The sequence below is a fragment of the Lagenorhynchus albirostris genome, chromosome 14 (genome assembly GCF_949774975.1).
Source record: "Lagenorhynchus albirostris chromosome 14, mLagAlb1.1, whole genome shotgun sequence".
Lineage (NCBI taxonomy): Eukaryota > Metazoa > Chordata > Mammalia > Artiodactyla > Delphinidae > Lagenorhynchus > Lagenorhynchus albirostris.
In genome coordinates this window covers 78,948,155-78,962,157 of record NC_083108.1, presented here as the reverse complement: position 1 = coordinate 78,962,157, position 14,003 = coordinate 78,948,155, and the positions used below count along the sequence as shown (strand labels likewise).

Here is a 14,003-nt window from a genome sequence, read left to right as displayed (position 1 = left end):
ATCCCAGACTGAGGGCAGATCGTTGCCGCTCAATTCCCCAGAGTCCTGGCTGGCCTTGTTCCACTTACCCTCTGGAAACAGAGCTGGCCGTGACCCTGAATGAGGCACAAGCCACTCACTACCCTGCCCTGTGTGTGTGCTGGCGATGCTGCCCGTCACCTGGGAAGACGCCCTGAGTCTTTCCTTGACCAGACAGCCACTCACACCGCACAACATCCCGAGGCCCTTCCTAGTCACCCCGCTGCCCCCTCCACCCCCGTCAGTGCTGGGCAGGGACCACGCACCAGGCAAGGCCTGTGGTCCAGCGGGACCTCAGCTCTCTGTTCTGAGCTATTGTTTCTACTCCTCCCTGTGAAACTGATCGTTCTTCCAAGTGTTCAGCCCTCGGGGCTGCCCTCCTAACCACACCTCGTCTTCCTTGCAGGCTGCAGCTTTGGATATTGCCATGATTAAAGTGGGGGCCCCGCCCATGGCCTACCAAGTGACTGATCGTGCTATTCAGGTGAGCACAGATGATGGATCACTGATTCGTCTGAATCATTTACAACAGATGCAAAACTCCCTCTCCTTCAGCTGCCCAACCTTCTGTAAACTAAAAACCGCCCTTTGTCGCACACTCACCACATGTGACTTTCCTTTTCCTCCTCAGAACAACCCTATGAGGGGTTCTATTCCTACCTTCATTTTGAATATGTGGAAACAGAAGCAGAGGAAAGTGAAGTGACTTGTCCAGGGTCACTCAGCTTGAAAGGAGCTGAGCTCAGATTTGGGGAACCTAGGTCCTTCTTTCAGCAGGCCCAGCCTCCTAACCATGCAGGGATGCCTCCTTCCCAAATCTCAATCCCTGGCCCCAACAGAGGGATTTCCCAATGGCAGAAGTCACCTAGCAGAGCAGACCTGGGAGTCTGGCATCCCTGGGATGGCAAGTGCGGCCCCACCTGAAGTCTTCCAGAACATTGTTATCACACAGGTGTCAGGGGACAAGCTTGGGAAGGAGGCTGTTATGAGCCGTTCTGAGATCTTAGGAGCAGGCACTTGTTCCTGGGGCTCTCAGAGACGAGGGCTCACCCAGGGCTTCCTCCCCTCCCGCTCTGTGTCTGCCAGGCCTTCGGAGCACCAGGGCCGAGCAGCGACTACCCGCTGGCTCAGTTCTTCACCAGGGCTCGAGCCCTGCGCTTTGCCGACGGCCCTGATGAGGTGCACAGGGCGGCAGTGGCCAAGATGGAGCTGAAGCGCTGCAGTTAGACCTGTGGGACTGCAGGAGCCAGATCATCCCTGTCAGGCCTGTGGTGCCCAAAACTTTAAATGATGTGCTTTGAAAGACCTGGTATGTGTGATTCTTGCACCCTGCCCGGCAGCTCTGTCCTTCCATCCTTATTGTGAACTCAGCCTCGGTGGGTGCCCACAGAAGACACTTCTGTAAGAAGCCTGGAGTTGCCTGTTTCAGACAAGGAGGGAGGGGATTAGCTGAGAGCTGAGTGGGTTTCAGGATAGAGGGCGGAGAGCTGGTCTTCAGTCCAGGCGCCCGGCTGGGCAGCCAGGCCCCCTTCTCTCTGGCTGTGGCGCATAAGGGCTGTGGGACTCTGCACGAACGTTAGGAGTCCTGCTGGGGGGGGGGTGCCCATGCTCGCTCGCTGCTCTGTGCCTCCGTACCCCCGCTCCCAGCTGATGGCTGCAGCCGACAGACCCAGGGCGGGAGTGCTCCTGGGAAAAAGGAATGAAACTCCAGCCATGAAGCCACTGCCATCTGATTTTCTTCCTTTGAATGTCCAAAACACAGAACACTGGGGTGTTATTTTGGAAAGGGACTTTGGAAACATGAAAGAACAAGAAAATATACCTCAGAGACATCACAAATGTTCTATGTCATACAAAGAGAATGGAGAATGAAGGTTCACACCTTAGCTCCCCTGTCTCAGTACATCAGGTGCCTCCTCATACTGTAGTTTACACAAGATCCTGCCCAGTGCATCGGCCCACCCAAATGTATGGGGGACACAGACACGGTGACCCCGGTCGGTCCCGCATCAGCCACCTCACAGCTGCTCATGTAAAGGTCAGCAAAGGACGACGGCTTTCTGGTGTGTGAGGCCCACTCCTCCCTCTGCTCTATAGTCAGAATGTTTGCGGGGAGGGGAGGTTGTGGGCAACATGCAATTACAATTCAGAGGGCAGAGAAAGGTGGACATACTCACTTGAGGTCTGAGCTCTTCAAGGAATGGGTGTCCCATGAGCCCAGGTGGCAGTCAGAGATAAGCCACTGGCTGTTAGGACCTGGACTGCTAATGTCATGATCTGGGATGATGTGGCCGTCAGCTGCCCATTGCAGGTCAGACCAGATGGGCAGGGACCGTCGTCCCAGCGTCTGCTGCATTGCAGACTTGACCCCCTTGAGGGGACTGCTTTAATGGAGAGAGCGCCCATTAAATTCAGACCCCCCGCAGTGAATTGCTGTCACACCAACTACACTGGCAAACAACCTTTTGCAAACTCGGGCAGGGTTCTAGCATCCTGACTTCTTGTTTCAAGCCTTAGGAAGGAGGAGGTTTGAAAAAGGAAGTGCTTGGCTGGTGGCCTGCTGTATCACGTGGCCCTCAGCTTTGTCAACCTTGCTTGTTAAGTAGTGCAGCGGCAGGAATGAAAATAGAAGCCATGCAGTGGAGCAACCCCACGTCTCCCTCAGATACTGTGCTGCAAAGTGGGGAGGCCCTGGGGCAGCAGAGTGGACACTGCCTGAAGGATGTGAGTCATAGAGATGTGGCCTCCAGCAGCCCCTCATCCAGGGTCTCCCATTCGGTGAAATAATTCCACTCCCCACTGTCAACTGCACCCGACTTCTGGGCCAGGCACTGGTCTCGGCCTTGGGGAATGTGCAAAAAAACAGGTCAAGTTGCCATTATAAAGGGGCCCACATCTCAAGTGGGGGATGGTGGTGAGTGTCTGAGACCGTGGTGAGTGACTTGGGTGCTGTGCTGGGTGACTGATGAGTGACGAGGGGACTGTGGTGGGTGACTGATGAGTGACGAGGGTGCTGTGCTGGGTGACTGATGAGTGACCTGGGTGCTGTGCTGGGTGACTAATGAGTGACGAGGGTGCTGTGCTGGGTGACTGATGAGTGACATGGGTGCTGTGCTGGGTGACTGATGAGTGACGAGGGTGCTGTGGCGGCTGACTGATGACTGATGAGGGGGCTGTGCTGGGCGACTGCTGAGTGACAAGGGGGCTGTGCTGGGTGACTACTGAGTGACGAGGGTGCTGTGGTGGGTGACTGATGAGTGATGAGGGTGCTGTGCTGGGTGACTGATGAGTGACGAGGGTGCTGTGCTGGGTGACTGATGAGTGACATGGGTGCTGTGCTGGGTGACTGATGAGTGACGAGGGTGCTGTGCTGGGTGACTGATGAGTGACATGGGTGCTGTGCTGGGTGACTGATGAGTGACGTGGGTGCTGTGCTGGGTAACTGATGAGTGACGAGGGGACTGTGCTGGGTGCTGTGCTGGGTGATGAGTGACGTGGGTACTATGCTGGGTGATTGATGAGTGACGATGGTGCTGTGCTGGGTGACTGATGAGTGATGTGGGTGCTGTGCTGGGTGACTGATGAGTGATGTGGGTGCTGTGCTGGGTGACTGATGAGTGACGAGGGTGCTGTGGTGAGTGCTGTGGTGGGTGATGTGATAGGCACTGCTGGGGGTGCGGAGCTGGGGGCTCAGGAGGGAGGACTTGTGCCAAAAGAGGCATTTGAGCCAGACCTGCACGACGAGAATGGGCAAGGGTGCTTCAGAAGAAGGAGCAGCAGATGCAGAGGCCCTGTGGGGCAGCCCAGTATGTCTGGGTACAGAGCAGAGAGAATAGGAGGTGGTGGATCATATTAGGCCTCAGGGGCCTTGGTGAGGAGTTTGGTGTTGGTTCTAAATGTGACAAAACGGTGAGTTTAGGTGGCAGCGCGATATGCTTTGATTTGAGTTTCTAAAAGCTCCTTCTGCTCTCCAGAGTTCACCAGGATGAAGAAGGAATAAAGGAAGACTAGAGCGGGTTCAAAGTTCCCTAAAGCTGTAGAGGGCTTCAAAAGAACCACCCACAAAATTAAAATTAAAGAAAAAAAAGAGAAGGAAAGGCAGGGGGATGAGGGGCAGGGCCTTAACAAGATATGAGCAAAAAATCCAAAGGATAAAGGAAGTCGAACCTGGTCCTTATCCGGCTTTTCCCCCACCTTCAGCAGACAGTTGGCATTTCTGGTGGGCCGACGCAGTAACTAGTGTGGTGACGCCCAGCACTGTGCTCCTCTGGAGTGGGGTCAGCGTGTGGTTATAGGTGCACGCTGGGCGTGGACAGGCCTGGCATGGTGATGAGCATGCCTGACCAGTTTTATCTGTGGCACACTTAACATCTTGCCACCAGCCCTATGTGGCTGGGCCTGCCTTCCTATCAGCCTGCCTTGGGAATGGGAACAAAATGTCCTCGTAACATACTAGTGATTGTTTTTTCTCACAGTAATTTGCTATCCCAAAGCAATTGAACACACATTCCTCTGCTCATCTCTTGACATCAGGGGCTAGATTCCCGTAGGGCTGAGCCCTCCCCAGTGGTCCCATGACAGTCCCCGGGCCTCAGGGCTCCAGCCCTCCCTTCCCATTCTCCCCCACCTCATGCTCCCTGTAGCGACTTGGGGTCTTGGCATCCACAGCTGCCTGTGCTCCTCCAAGCCCTGATTTCAGATATTGTCAGATCATTCCAGAATAATCCCAGAGAGGCTGTAAGAAAGAGACTGGATTCCAGGTAATTCGCCTGGGTGGGGTGCCTTCAGGACATCACTGGGGGTGATGTTGAAAGAACAGGCTCCAGTGTTCTCCACCAGCATTCCCCTCCTAGAGTCCCCAGTGGTCATCTAATAGATGGCTCCTGTCTGTCACCACCCGGGACTTAGAGTTCCCCAGGGATGCCCTGGGGATGCCAGGGCTGTGCTGCAGCTCACCTCTTTGCAGTCACAGGGAAACTGGATGCAAGTCCAGGGCCAAAGCACTGGTTGAGCATCTCTGGGACATCTGGATCAGTATTTATACTGCCCTCCATGGTGCCCTGCGGCTACAGCCCTCTCCCCTCCATCGACCTCACTAATGTGTGTAAGCGTCAGAGCAGAAAGACGGAGGAAAGACAGAGGTTTGGACCCGGGGTCCAAACCTGTGATCACCTGTTGGACAAGTACTCTGGGAGCAGAGTTCTTTTAATCAAGTTGGCTGAATGGAGAAATGATTTCAGGGAATTCTCCATCTTATCAGCATTAGATAGATAACCTAGTGGTAAAGAGGTGTCACAGATAAACACAGACGGACACTAAAGTGTTAAGGACAAATATTAATCAGTAATATGCTATTGCAGTAGGAAAGAGGGCCCAGCATGAACTGACCTCAACTTCCATTTGTACAGAGGGCATTTTAAAGAGAGAATGAGAGAGCAGGGAGGGGCAATGGTGGGGTTTACACGTGGAAATTCCTGCTAAATGTACAAAAAGCGGGAAGGTGGAGGGCTCCACATGAAACTTATCTGGGTTATCTAACTTCAGGCGCTCAAGGAAGTTAGGCTCCTAGCCTCTCACAGAGACCCTAAACCATTCGTGCTGAGAGTCTGCTGTTTTATAGGCTGAGGTTGAGGCCCAGTCGGGAAGAGAGCTTACAGGAGCCCAGCAAGAGTCTAGTCAAGGAGAGGCTTGTCAGCCACACTTCTGGATTCAAATGACCCTGGGTTTCAACCTGCCTCTGTGACAGATGAGCTGGGTGACGACAGGGAAGCGATTTTTCATCATGTAGGGTTAGTTTTCTCATTTGGAAAATGGAGAGAACAGCATTCCCTCCGAGGATTGTTTGAAGATTAAATGAGCTGACCCACGAAGATTAAATACGAAGCCTGCGGTACATGCCAGTGTTTCACGTGGCTGGAGTCTGGAGGGGGCTAAAGAGGAGGCTGTGTTCCAGTTGGGATACAGTCCTGCGGGGGCCCCACCAGGGCCTGGCACAGCTGAGGCTGCAGCCTCTCACAGGCTGACGTGCAGAGGAATGAACCCAGGGATCTGGTTACACTGCCAAGCGTGACTCAGCAGGTCTGCCTTCCTAACGCGCTCACAGTTAATGCTGCTGGTTTGGGGACCCCATCTGGAGAAGTGAGGGTGAGGAGAATGGCTAGACTCCCCTCACTTCGTCACCTGGATGGAGTAATAGCTCCTAGATATTTAGTACCTACCAGGTGCCAAGAACTGCACATGTATTATTCTGAACCCTTAAAACAACTGGCAGATAGTTTTTCTGGCTATTTTAGAGGTGAGGAGACGGAGGTTCAAAGAGGTTTCACGACTTGCCTAAGATCACACAGCTAGTCAGTGAATTCAAACCTAAACTACGAGACTGTAAGAGCTCTTTCCACTCGGAAGCATGGATTTTTACCATCTCTGAGGGGCTTCCTGAGAGGTGCTGGCTGCCTCACCTGGAAAAGGAGGAAGAAGAAAAAGAAGTCCCAGCTAGCCAAGGAGAGGCATGTCCTGCCATGAAGAAAGTATGTGAGTGTGTTTCCAAAGCCGGGGAATCTCCGGGGTACCTACTCACTGCCTTAGGGGGCCAGGCTGCAGGTGGGGCATGGTGAGCCTGTCACGAGTTTCTTCGCATGTGCAAATAAGGAGGGCAGCCCTTGCTGGACCGCACTTTTTCCTCCTGCTTCTGAGAGAGAATGTCTTTCCTTTTAAATGTTGCTTTGAATTACACCCCCCCACCCCCACACACTGTTTGCAAAAACAAACCAAAAAACACCTTTCATTTGATAGTGTCAGTGTCCCAGCACTGGGACTAAACAACCAAATATTTAAAATCTCACGGTTCGGGGACCCTAAAGGACACCTCAGTTACCACTGTTTTTAGAGAGCAGGTGGAACTAGATTTTTTTCGACCTGAAAACACACTGTCGGGCCCTAACAATGAAATGCTTTGGAATATTTCAAGGCTAAGACTTTGTATAACTTCTTAGAGGAAGTGAATGGCTGTTTCTTACCCAATTCGGTGCTTCTCCCAATGATCTCAGCACAGTGGGAGGACAATGTTTATTCATGTCGAAGTGTTCACATCTCTTCCCTCTGCAGCATCCTGAAAAGACATTACATTTTGCTTGCTTAGTTCCTCTCCCAGCTTCATTCTTCTTCCATCTAAGGATACTTTGCTTTTGTCAGTTCCATTCCTGGCACTGAGTCCACAGGAAAGGGGCAATGGAGAGAATAAGAGAGAAAGTTGGACCTAGAGAAAAAGAGATTAAACAACAACAACAAAAAATCAGAACAAACATTTACATAAGAACAAGAAAACAGATTGAAAGAAACGTGGAAGAAAGAGCCAATACAGATTGTCAGGGAGAAATCTAGGTTGAGAGTTAAATTGTGCTTAATGCCTTGGGCAGACTGAGCCACGTGGAGCCACAAATATATTAGGATTTCAGCACATGCAGTTAATCTTGGGCTGCAGTGTTTGGTTGACCTTGCACTGAAAATTGTGTGAAAGCAGCTAAAGGAAGCTAGTGTGGTTACAGAAGACTTCCCCAGAAGATGGAATTTGGGCTGAATCTTGGTAGGTAAGATTTCTTTAAGCAGAGTCAGTAGGATGGGCATGGGGAAGAGGGGCCCCCAAAACTAGGGGACCAGGGGTGAGAAAGCTGCTGGTGAGATATGGTGAGCACCACAGATGAACAAACCAGAATAAATGAACCTGTGAACCAACACGTGTGCTAAACAGATACACACAACTGTGCACACAAGTGGGGACCCAAGCACGTTGCCACACAAGCCTGTGATATGACTTGAGTGAGTGAAAGTAAGGGTCCTGCCTAAGATCACATGGCTGGTTAGCACTTGATTCCCATTTTCAGTTTCTTTCCATTTTAATACTACTTTTCTTCTTTTAGACAAAAAAAAAAAAAAAAATCAAATAGCCACATATTAGATGATTTTCAGGGATGCTAAAAACTCATACTCTGGAATGAGGAAAGTCTGATACCACCAACAATGTTTATTACTCATGGAAGGGAATGCCTGCTTTTTTAATAAATTTATTTATTTATTTTTGGCTGTGTTGGGTCTTCATTGCGGGCTTTCTCTGGTTGCTGCGAGTGGGGGCTACTCTTCATTGCGGTGTACGGGCTTCTCATTGTGGTGGCTTCTGTTGTTGCGGAGCACGGGCTCTAGGCATGGGGGCTTCATTAATTGTTGCACACGGGCTCAGTAGTTGTGGCATGCCGGCTCTAGAGCGCAGGCTCAGTAGTTGTGGTGCACGGGCTTAGTTGCTCCGTGGCATGTGGGATCTTCCCAGACCAGGGCTCGAACCCATGTCCACTGCATTGGCAGGTGGATTCTTAACCACTGCACCACCAGGGAAGCCCCTGGGAATGCCTGCTTATATGGGATATGTGAAAAGCTGCTCTTAGGGGCCATGTCTAATTTTGTTTCATTTGAACTAACTTTAAAATCAGAGCACAATAACAGTTTTATTATCATCTTTTAAATTATTGTCCCAATCGTAATCCCTCAGCATCAAAGACCAGCAACTCTGGCAGCACAGGCTTTTAACTGAAAAAGAAAAAAGGACAAATGTTAATCCGTTTTTGTTTCTGGAGGAGGGCCATTATTCAGTGTCAGATCCCTACTAATAGTTAAATAAAAAAATATTTCCGAAGAAGTCAGAGAGAATAGATTTTTTAAACTTTTATTTTTAAATGTCCTATGAGGACTCATATAATAAAATAGGCCCCAGATATTGCCAATATACTGTATTCACAGTCAGAGCTTTTGATTCACTTAGTCTTTTTTTTTTCCTTTTTTTTTTTAAACCAAAATGACACAATCCTCTGTGTACACTTGATGGCCTGGCACTCTGCACTAACTCCAACATGGATGGAACACTTGCTTTGTATGCTTTTAATTGAGGATACAGAGGTAAATAAAACTCTTGTGGGAAAACTGTCTTCCAAACTCAAGCTCTGAAAAGAACAGTCTTTCTTCTCTACCAGTTACAGCATTGTGTAACCTCAGGCAAAACTGCGAGACTCTGTGTGCCTTAGTTTCCTCACTTGTAAAATGAGGATAAAGTGGTAGCTACCCCAAAAGGCCGTTGTGAGGATGAAATAAATTAATCTATGTAAAGTGCTGGGAAGAGCATCTGGTAAATACTGTATGTGTGAGCTGTCTGTTGCTATTGTTGTCTCTGCCACTATTAATGCTCTAATAACCTCAAAGATTAACTGGATTGAAGATCTGATGTTCAAGCCATTGGCACAGAAAGTCTAAAGATGAAATGTAAAAGAGGGCAGATCTTAAAGAGCCTAAGAAAATTTGGCATAGAGATTGATTGGAGAGAATGACAGCCCTCACTGAGGCCGAGCTGCAGAGAATCTAGGCACTCTCTTTTATCCGTGGATGTGGTGTGGTGATCATAGAGGAACCTTGGAAGGCCTCAGGGGTAAAAAGGGGAGTGGACATGGAATTAGCGCCAAGCTAAAAGAATTACTATCCAGCTAAGCTGAGGAACTGCATTGTCTGCAAGAACGTGTCTGTCTTGGAACAGGCCTCCCTGTTCCCTCAGGGTTGAAAATACCATGAACACTGCAGACTTCCCAGAAAATGTTTATATTTTCAAAAGATTACACGGAGATACTTGGAAAAGAAAACTGAGAACCTTTTCATAACAAACAGGAAGGCTAAGGGGGAAATGACATTCTACTTAACAAATTTTAATTTAGGTCAGTGATGGGAATGGGCTGGGGTAAGTAAACACTTAGGAGTCCTTCACAGGAAGACAAATGGTGTCCTAGGGACACACTCAGGATTCCCTCAGAAAATAATTGTCATGTCTAATCCTAATAAAGAAAGAAAATTCTAGTATTTTTAATGCTTTTAATTTCTCTTGGTCATATAGTTCACCAGGGGACTCATCTAGACCTTAAAAGAAGGTTAGAAAGTTCAAATGTTCCTGTTTGGAGCTGAAGAAGGGTTAAGGAAAAATTGCTTTCCAAACTGGTGGTCACACTTTGTTCTTCCCACCACCTTAAAAACAAACTATTGTGCCTTTTTCTTTTTTCCCTGAACATGACTCTATGATTTTGCTTATGGTATGCTCCTTTTTAAGAATATCTTTCCCTAAAAATTTTTACCTGATACATTCTTAACCTTAACAGCCCAGTTCAGAGGTGACCACTATACTGTTTTTATAATCTCCTAGGGTAAAATGACTACATTATTTGCAGTCCTGTAGTAATACTCTATTTTGAGTATCATATACTCTATTTTGTTTGTTTACCACATAGTCTGTTCTGTGTATTTGTTTACATGTCTGTTTTCTCTTGTACACTGTGAAGGACCTAAGGACAGGAATCATTTGCCTAAAAATGTACACAGCACCTAGTAGGTGCATAAATGTAAACATTTGTATGAGCTAAAATCTGAGCACCTTAAGTGAGTACTGATTCTCAAACTGAGACTGTAGAAAATAGAAGTGGGATTAAGTTTAACCCCAGGAGTGTGCCTTTAGCAAATTTCCAGCAGGATCATCAGGTAATTAATAAGATAAAATTCCCTTTGATTTAAACAGCCCATCACTAGGAAAGGGCACTATTTTCTCCTAGAGGTCATCACCATGACTCAGGTGGATTTACTTACACTTTCATGTAAACTACCCATGACTGATCTTCGGATTTGCTGCTTGGTGCTTCTACCTATACCTTCACTCTGCTTTGGCATGTGGAATATTTTAATACTCAGAAGCCACAACTTCCTCCCCTGTGCCTTCTATAAACCTCACAAAAGTGCCTTCTTTTATAAGGTCATTACTGTTTGACAGGAAATAGATTTGAATGAAATCCTTTCTGGAGCTTGTCATTAAGTAGGCACCCCCGAAAGTATATGTGGGAGTAGGCTTTAAATTCAGATTTATTTTATCCTGGAAGAGAAGCTCATGTTTTGTTAGTATGGGTCGAATGCAGCAAACCAAATCTGAGGAAAAGGAAGATAATGAATATTTATTAAGCACTTTCCACGTCCAAGCACTGCTGTAGGTAACATACGTTATTTCATTTTATCTTAACAATGCTATGGGATGTGTCCTGTTAACCCGTTTTATAGATGAAGAAAGTGAAGCTAAATGAGATTAAATCACATGGTTGAGGTCACTTAATTAGTAAACGATACAGCTAGTATTCAAATGCAGATCTGATCCAAATCCAATGAAAATGCCACTCTACAACCACACCCACGGGAAAAGACTCCTCCTACCTACCTCTGGTTTGGTCTACCAGCAACAACCAGACCTCCAGTGGGCACTTCTTCCTGAATGCTTTCAGACCGCTTTTGTAAGTTATCTCCAGCCCTGACCTCTTCCCTGACTTCAGGCTCTCCTCTATCTAACTGCCTACTCAACATGTCCAGTTGGCTAGCTGCTGTGCATCTCAAACTCAACGCGCATGAAAACCAAACTTCTGATTCTGGACTTCCACCCAAACATGCTTCTCCTGCATCTTTCCTTTTTCAGGAGATGGCAAGTCCATTCTTAGGAATTTTAGGTCCACACAAAGGAATTATCCCAGACTCCTTCTTTTCCCTCTTCTACCCACATCCAATCCATCTACAAATCCCATGGGCTGTAATTTTGAAGTTTACCTCAGAGGGTTGTTATGAGCAGGAATGAGTTGATGTTTATAAAGTTGTTAGAACAGTGTCTGGCATATATAATGAGCACTATGAGTATTTATTGAGCAAAAGGAACATCCAGCATACTACTGCTACTCTCTGTCCCCACTCTCCCATCCCAGGTCCGGCCAGCATCATCGCTCACCTAGACTACTGACTGCAGTAAGTCATCACCTAAGTGGTCTCCCTGCTTCCAGCCTTGTGCTCCTAGAGCCTACTCTCCAAGCAGCAGAGCAATCCTTTAAAAACCCAAGACATATCGTGTCACTGCTCTAAACCGTCCAGAAGTTTTCCATCTTACTCAGAATAAAATATAACAAAGTCCTTATCACGGCTTATAGCCTTGATAGCTAATCTACAAGATTCCTGCCCCCACCTGCCCTCACCTCTGATCTGCTCTTTTATCCACTGTGTTCTCTCTGTTCCACTCATCCTGGCCTCCCTGCTGTCCTCAGCCCTGTCGAGCATACTCTTCATCACCATCTGTGATTTGCTATCCCGCTGTCTGGAACACTCTTCCCTTAGATATTCACAAGGCCTGCTCCCTCACTCACTGAGGTCTCTTCCCAAATGTCATCTCATCAGAGAGGCCGCCTTTGTTCACCCGACCCTTACATGTGTCAATCTCTAGTACCGCCCTGTTTAATTTTAATCTAGAGCACTTATCACACTTGACACTTAGCTCTTTGTTAATTGAGTTATTGCTTCTCTCTCTGCCCCTGATGTCAGTTCTAAAAGGGCAGGGCCTTTGTTTCATTTGTCACTATAACCCCAGTACTCAGAACTATGCCAGGCACACAGTAGACAAATTTGTTGAATACAGGGGAAACATGTATATATTCACTCATTTTCAACTTACGGTTGTCTGTAACATATTCCTAAAATGTCACAGAGAATGAAACAAATTCTATAAAATCCCCCGTATTACAGAATGAGTTCAGTTTTCAGCAGGAAAATTTTATTTTTAAATATTAAGAATTTTATTTTTAAATCTTTCCTTTCATTTGAGTAAAACTGACAAAAGATGAGTCAAGCCAGTTTTACCTTTGTACCTAATTACTTATCAGTAGTCACAAAACTCTATCAATAGTCACAAAAATATCTATAAATGAGATATATAAAGACTTTTTCCCCTCTCAAATTTACCTTACTGCTTACATCCAAGACTTTTTTTTCTCAAAAAATATCTCCCACTAAATGTTCAAACACAGAAATGTGGAAGAGCAGGGTTTAGATTTTGGTGACAGCAGCTAAGTGATCGGGTAATCTCCCATGGGACATTCTACCAGTAAATTTGGGCATTTGTTTAAAAAAACAAGAATTGGGGCATTTGTTGATGAAAATACTTCTCATGTCTTGCCTCACTAAGATTTTATATCATCTGATGGTTGCCATGGAAATAGCAGTAATGCTAACAAGGGTTAGCCCCATAGGGTTTTACCACTGGGTACAGAATTATTTTCTGTGAAGTCACTGGGGAAGCAATACAGATACTATGTGGGGATAAAAAGCTGGTGAGACTTAAGTAGTGGACCCCAAACTCTTCCTCCAAATCAGAGGCGATCCATTCTTTACCCTGATAATACCTACAGCTTCATCATCTAAGTTCTGAGCCTCTTTAAACCCTACATCCTCCACAGAGCCTTTCCTAATAAACCCTAGCTCTCAGTTCCTGCTTCTGTCTCTCAATTCATATTTTTTAAATGGCCTTCATATCATACTTTAATTATCTAATGATAGTGTCTTGCACGGCTCTCCAGATGCAAACTGAATGAACAGTCCTTGAGTGCCTACCCTGCACCAGGCACCGGTGCTAAGTGCTGTCACGTGAATTATTCCCTGAAGTCCTCATAATGATACCTGTTAGGCAGGTATTATGAACCCACTATTTAGATGAGGAAATTGAACGTTGGAGAGGTTAAGTTACTTTCCCAGTACAATAACTTAAATGTTTCCTCAAAGCAATCACAGGTGTTTGACTGTAGGCTCCTGGAGGAAAGGGTGGCTCGCCTTCTGCCACTTCTCCAGGATTCAGAAAGGGCTTGGCTCACAACAGGCAATCAATTGACAAAAACATGACTTAAAGAAAACCAACAGTGAAAAAAAAAAAAAGAACTATACTTGATATAAGCAGACAGGGAGGCAGAGCCTGCTGGGGTTTTTGTTTGTTTTGTTTTTGTTTAAGAAATCAAATGCACTGAAAGATGTAACAATGGCCATTTACTATTTTGGAAAAAATTAATTAAATCTTATGTAAAGCTTTAACTATGAACATACTGTTTGCTCATGATCAGTTG

At 46.8% G+C, this 14,003-nt stretch overlaps 1 protein-coding gene across 3 annotated transcripts in view; it reads left to right on the top strand.

Moving 5' to 3' along the window:
• Window positions 1-1,321, top strand: part of ACAD10 (acyl-CoA dehydrogenase family member 10) — a 47,535-nt gene extending 46,214 nt beyond the window's left edge. For all 3 annotated transcript variants that reach the window (XM_060120973.1, XM_060120974.1, XM_060120972.1), the window contains 2 exons: window positions 425-502; window positions 1,105-1,321. In XM_060120973.1, the coding sequence (XP_059976956.1) occupies window positions 425-502; window positions 1,105-1,245 (219 nt within the window). In that variant the 3' untranslated portion in view covers window positions 1,246-1,321. The remainder of the gene's footprint in view (window positions 1-424; window positions 503-1,104) is intronic.
• The last annotated feature ends 12,682 nt before the right edge of the window (window positions 1,322-14,003 follow it).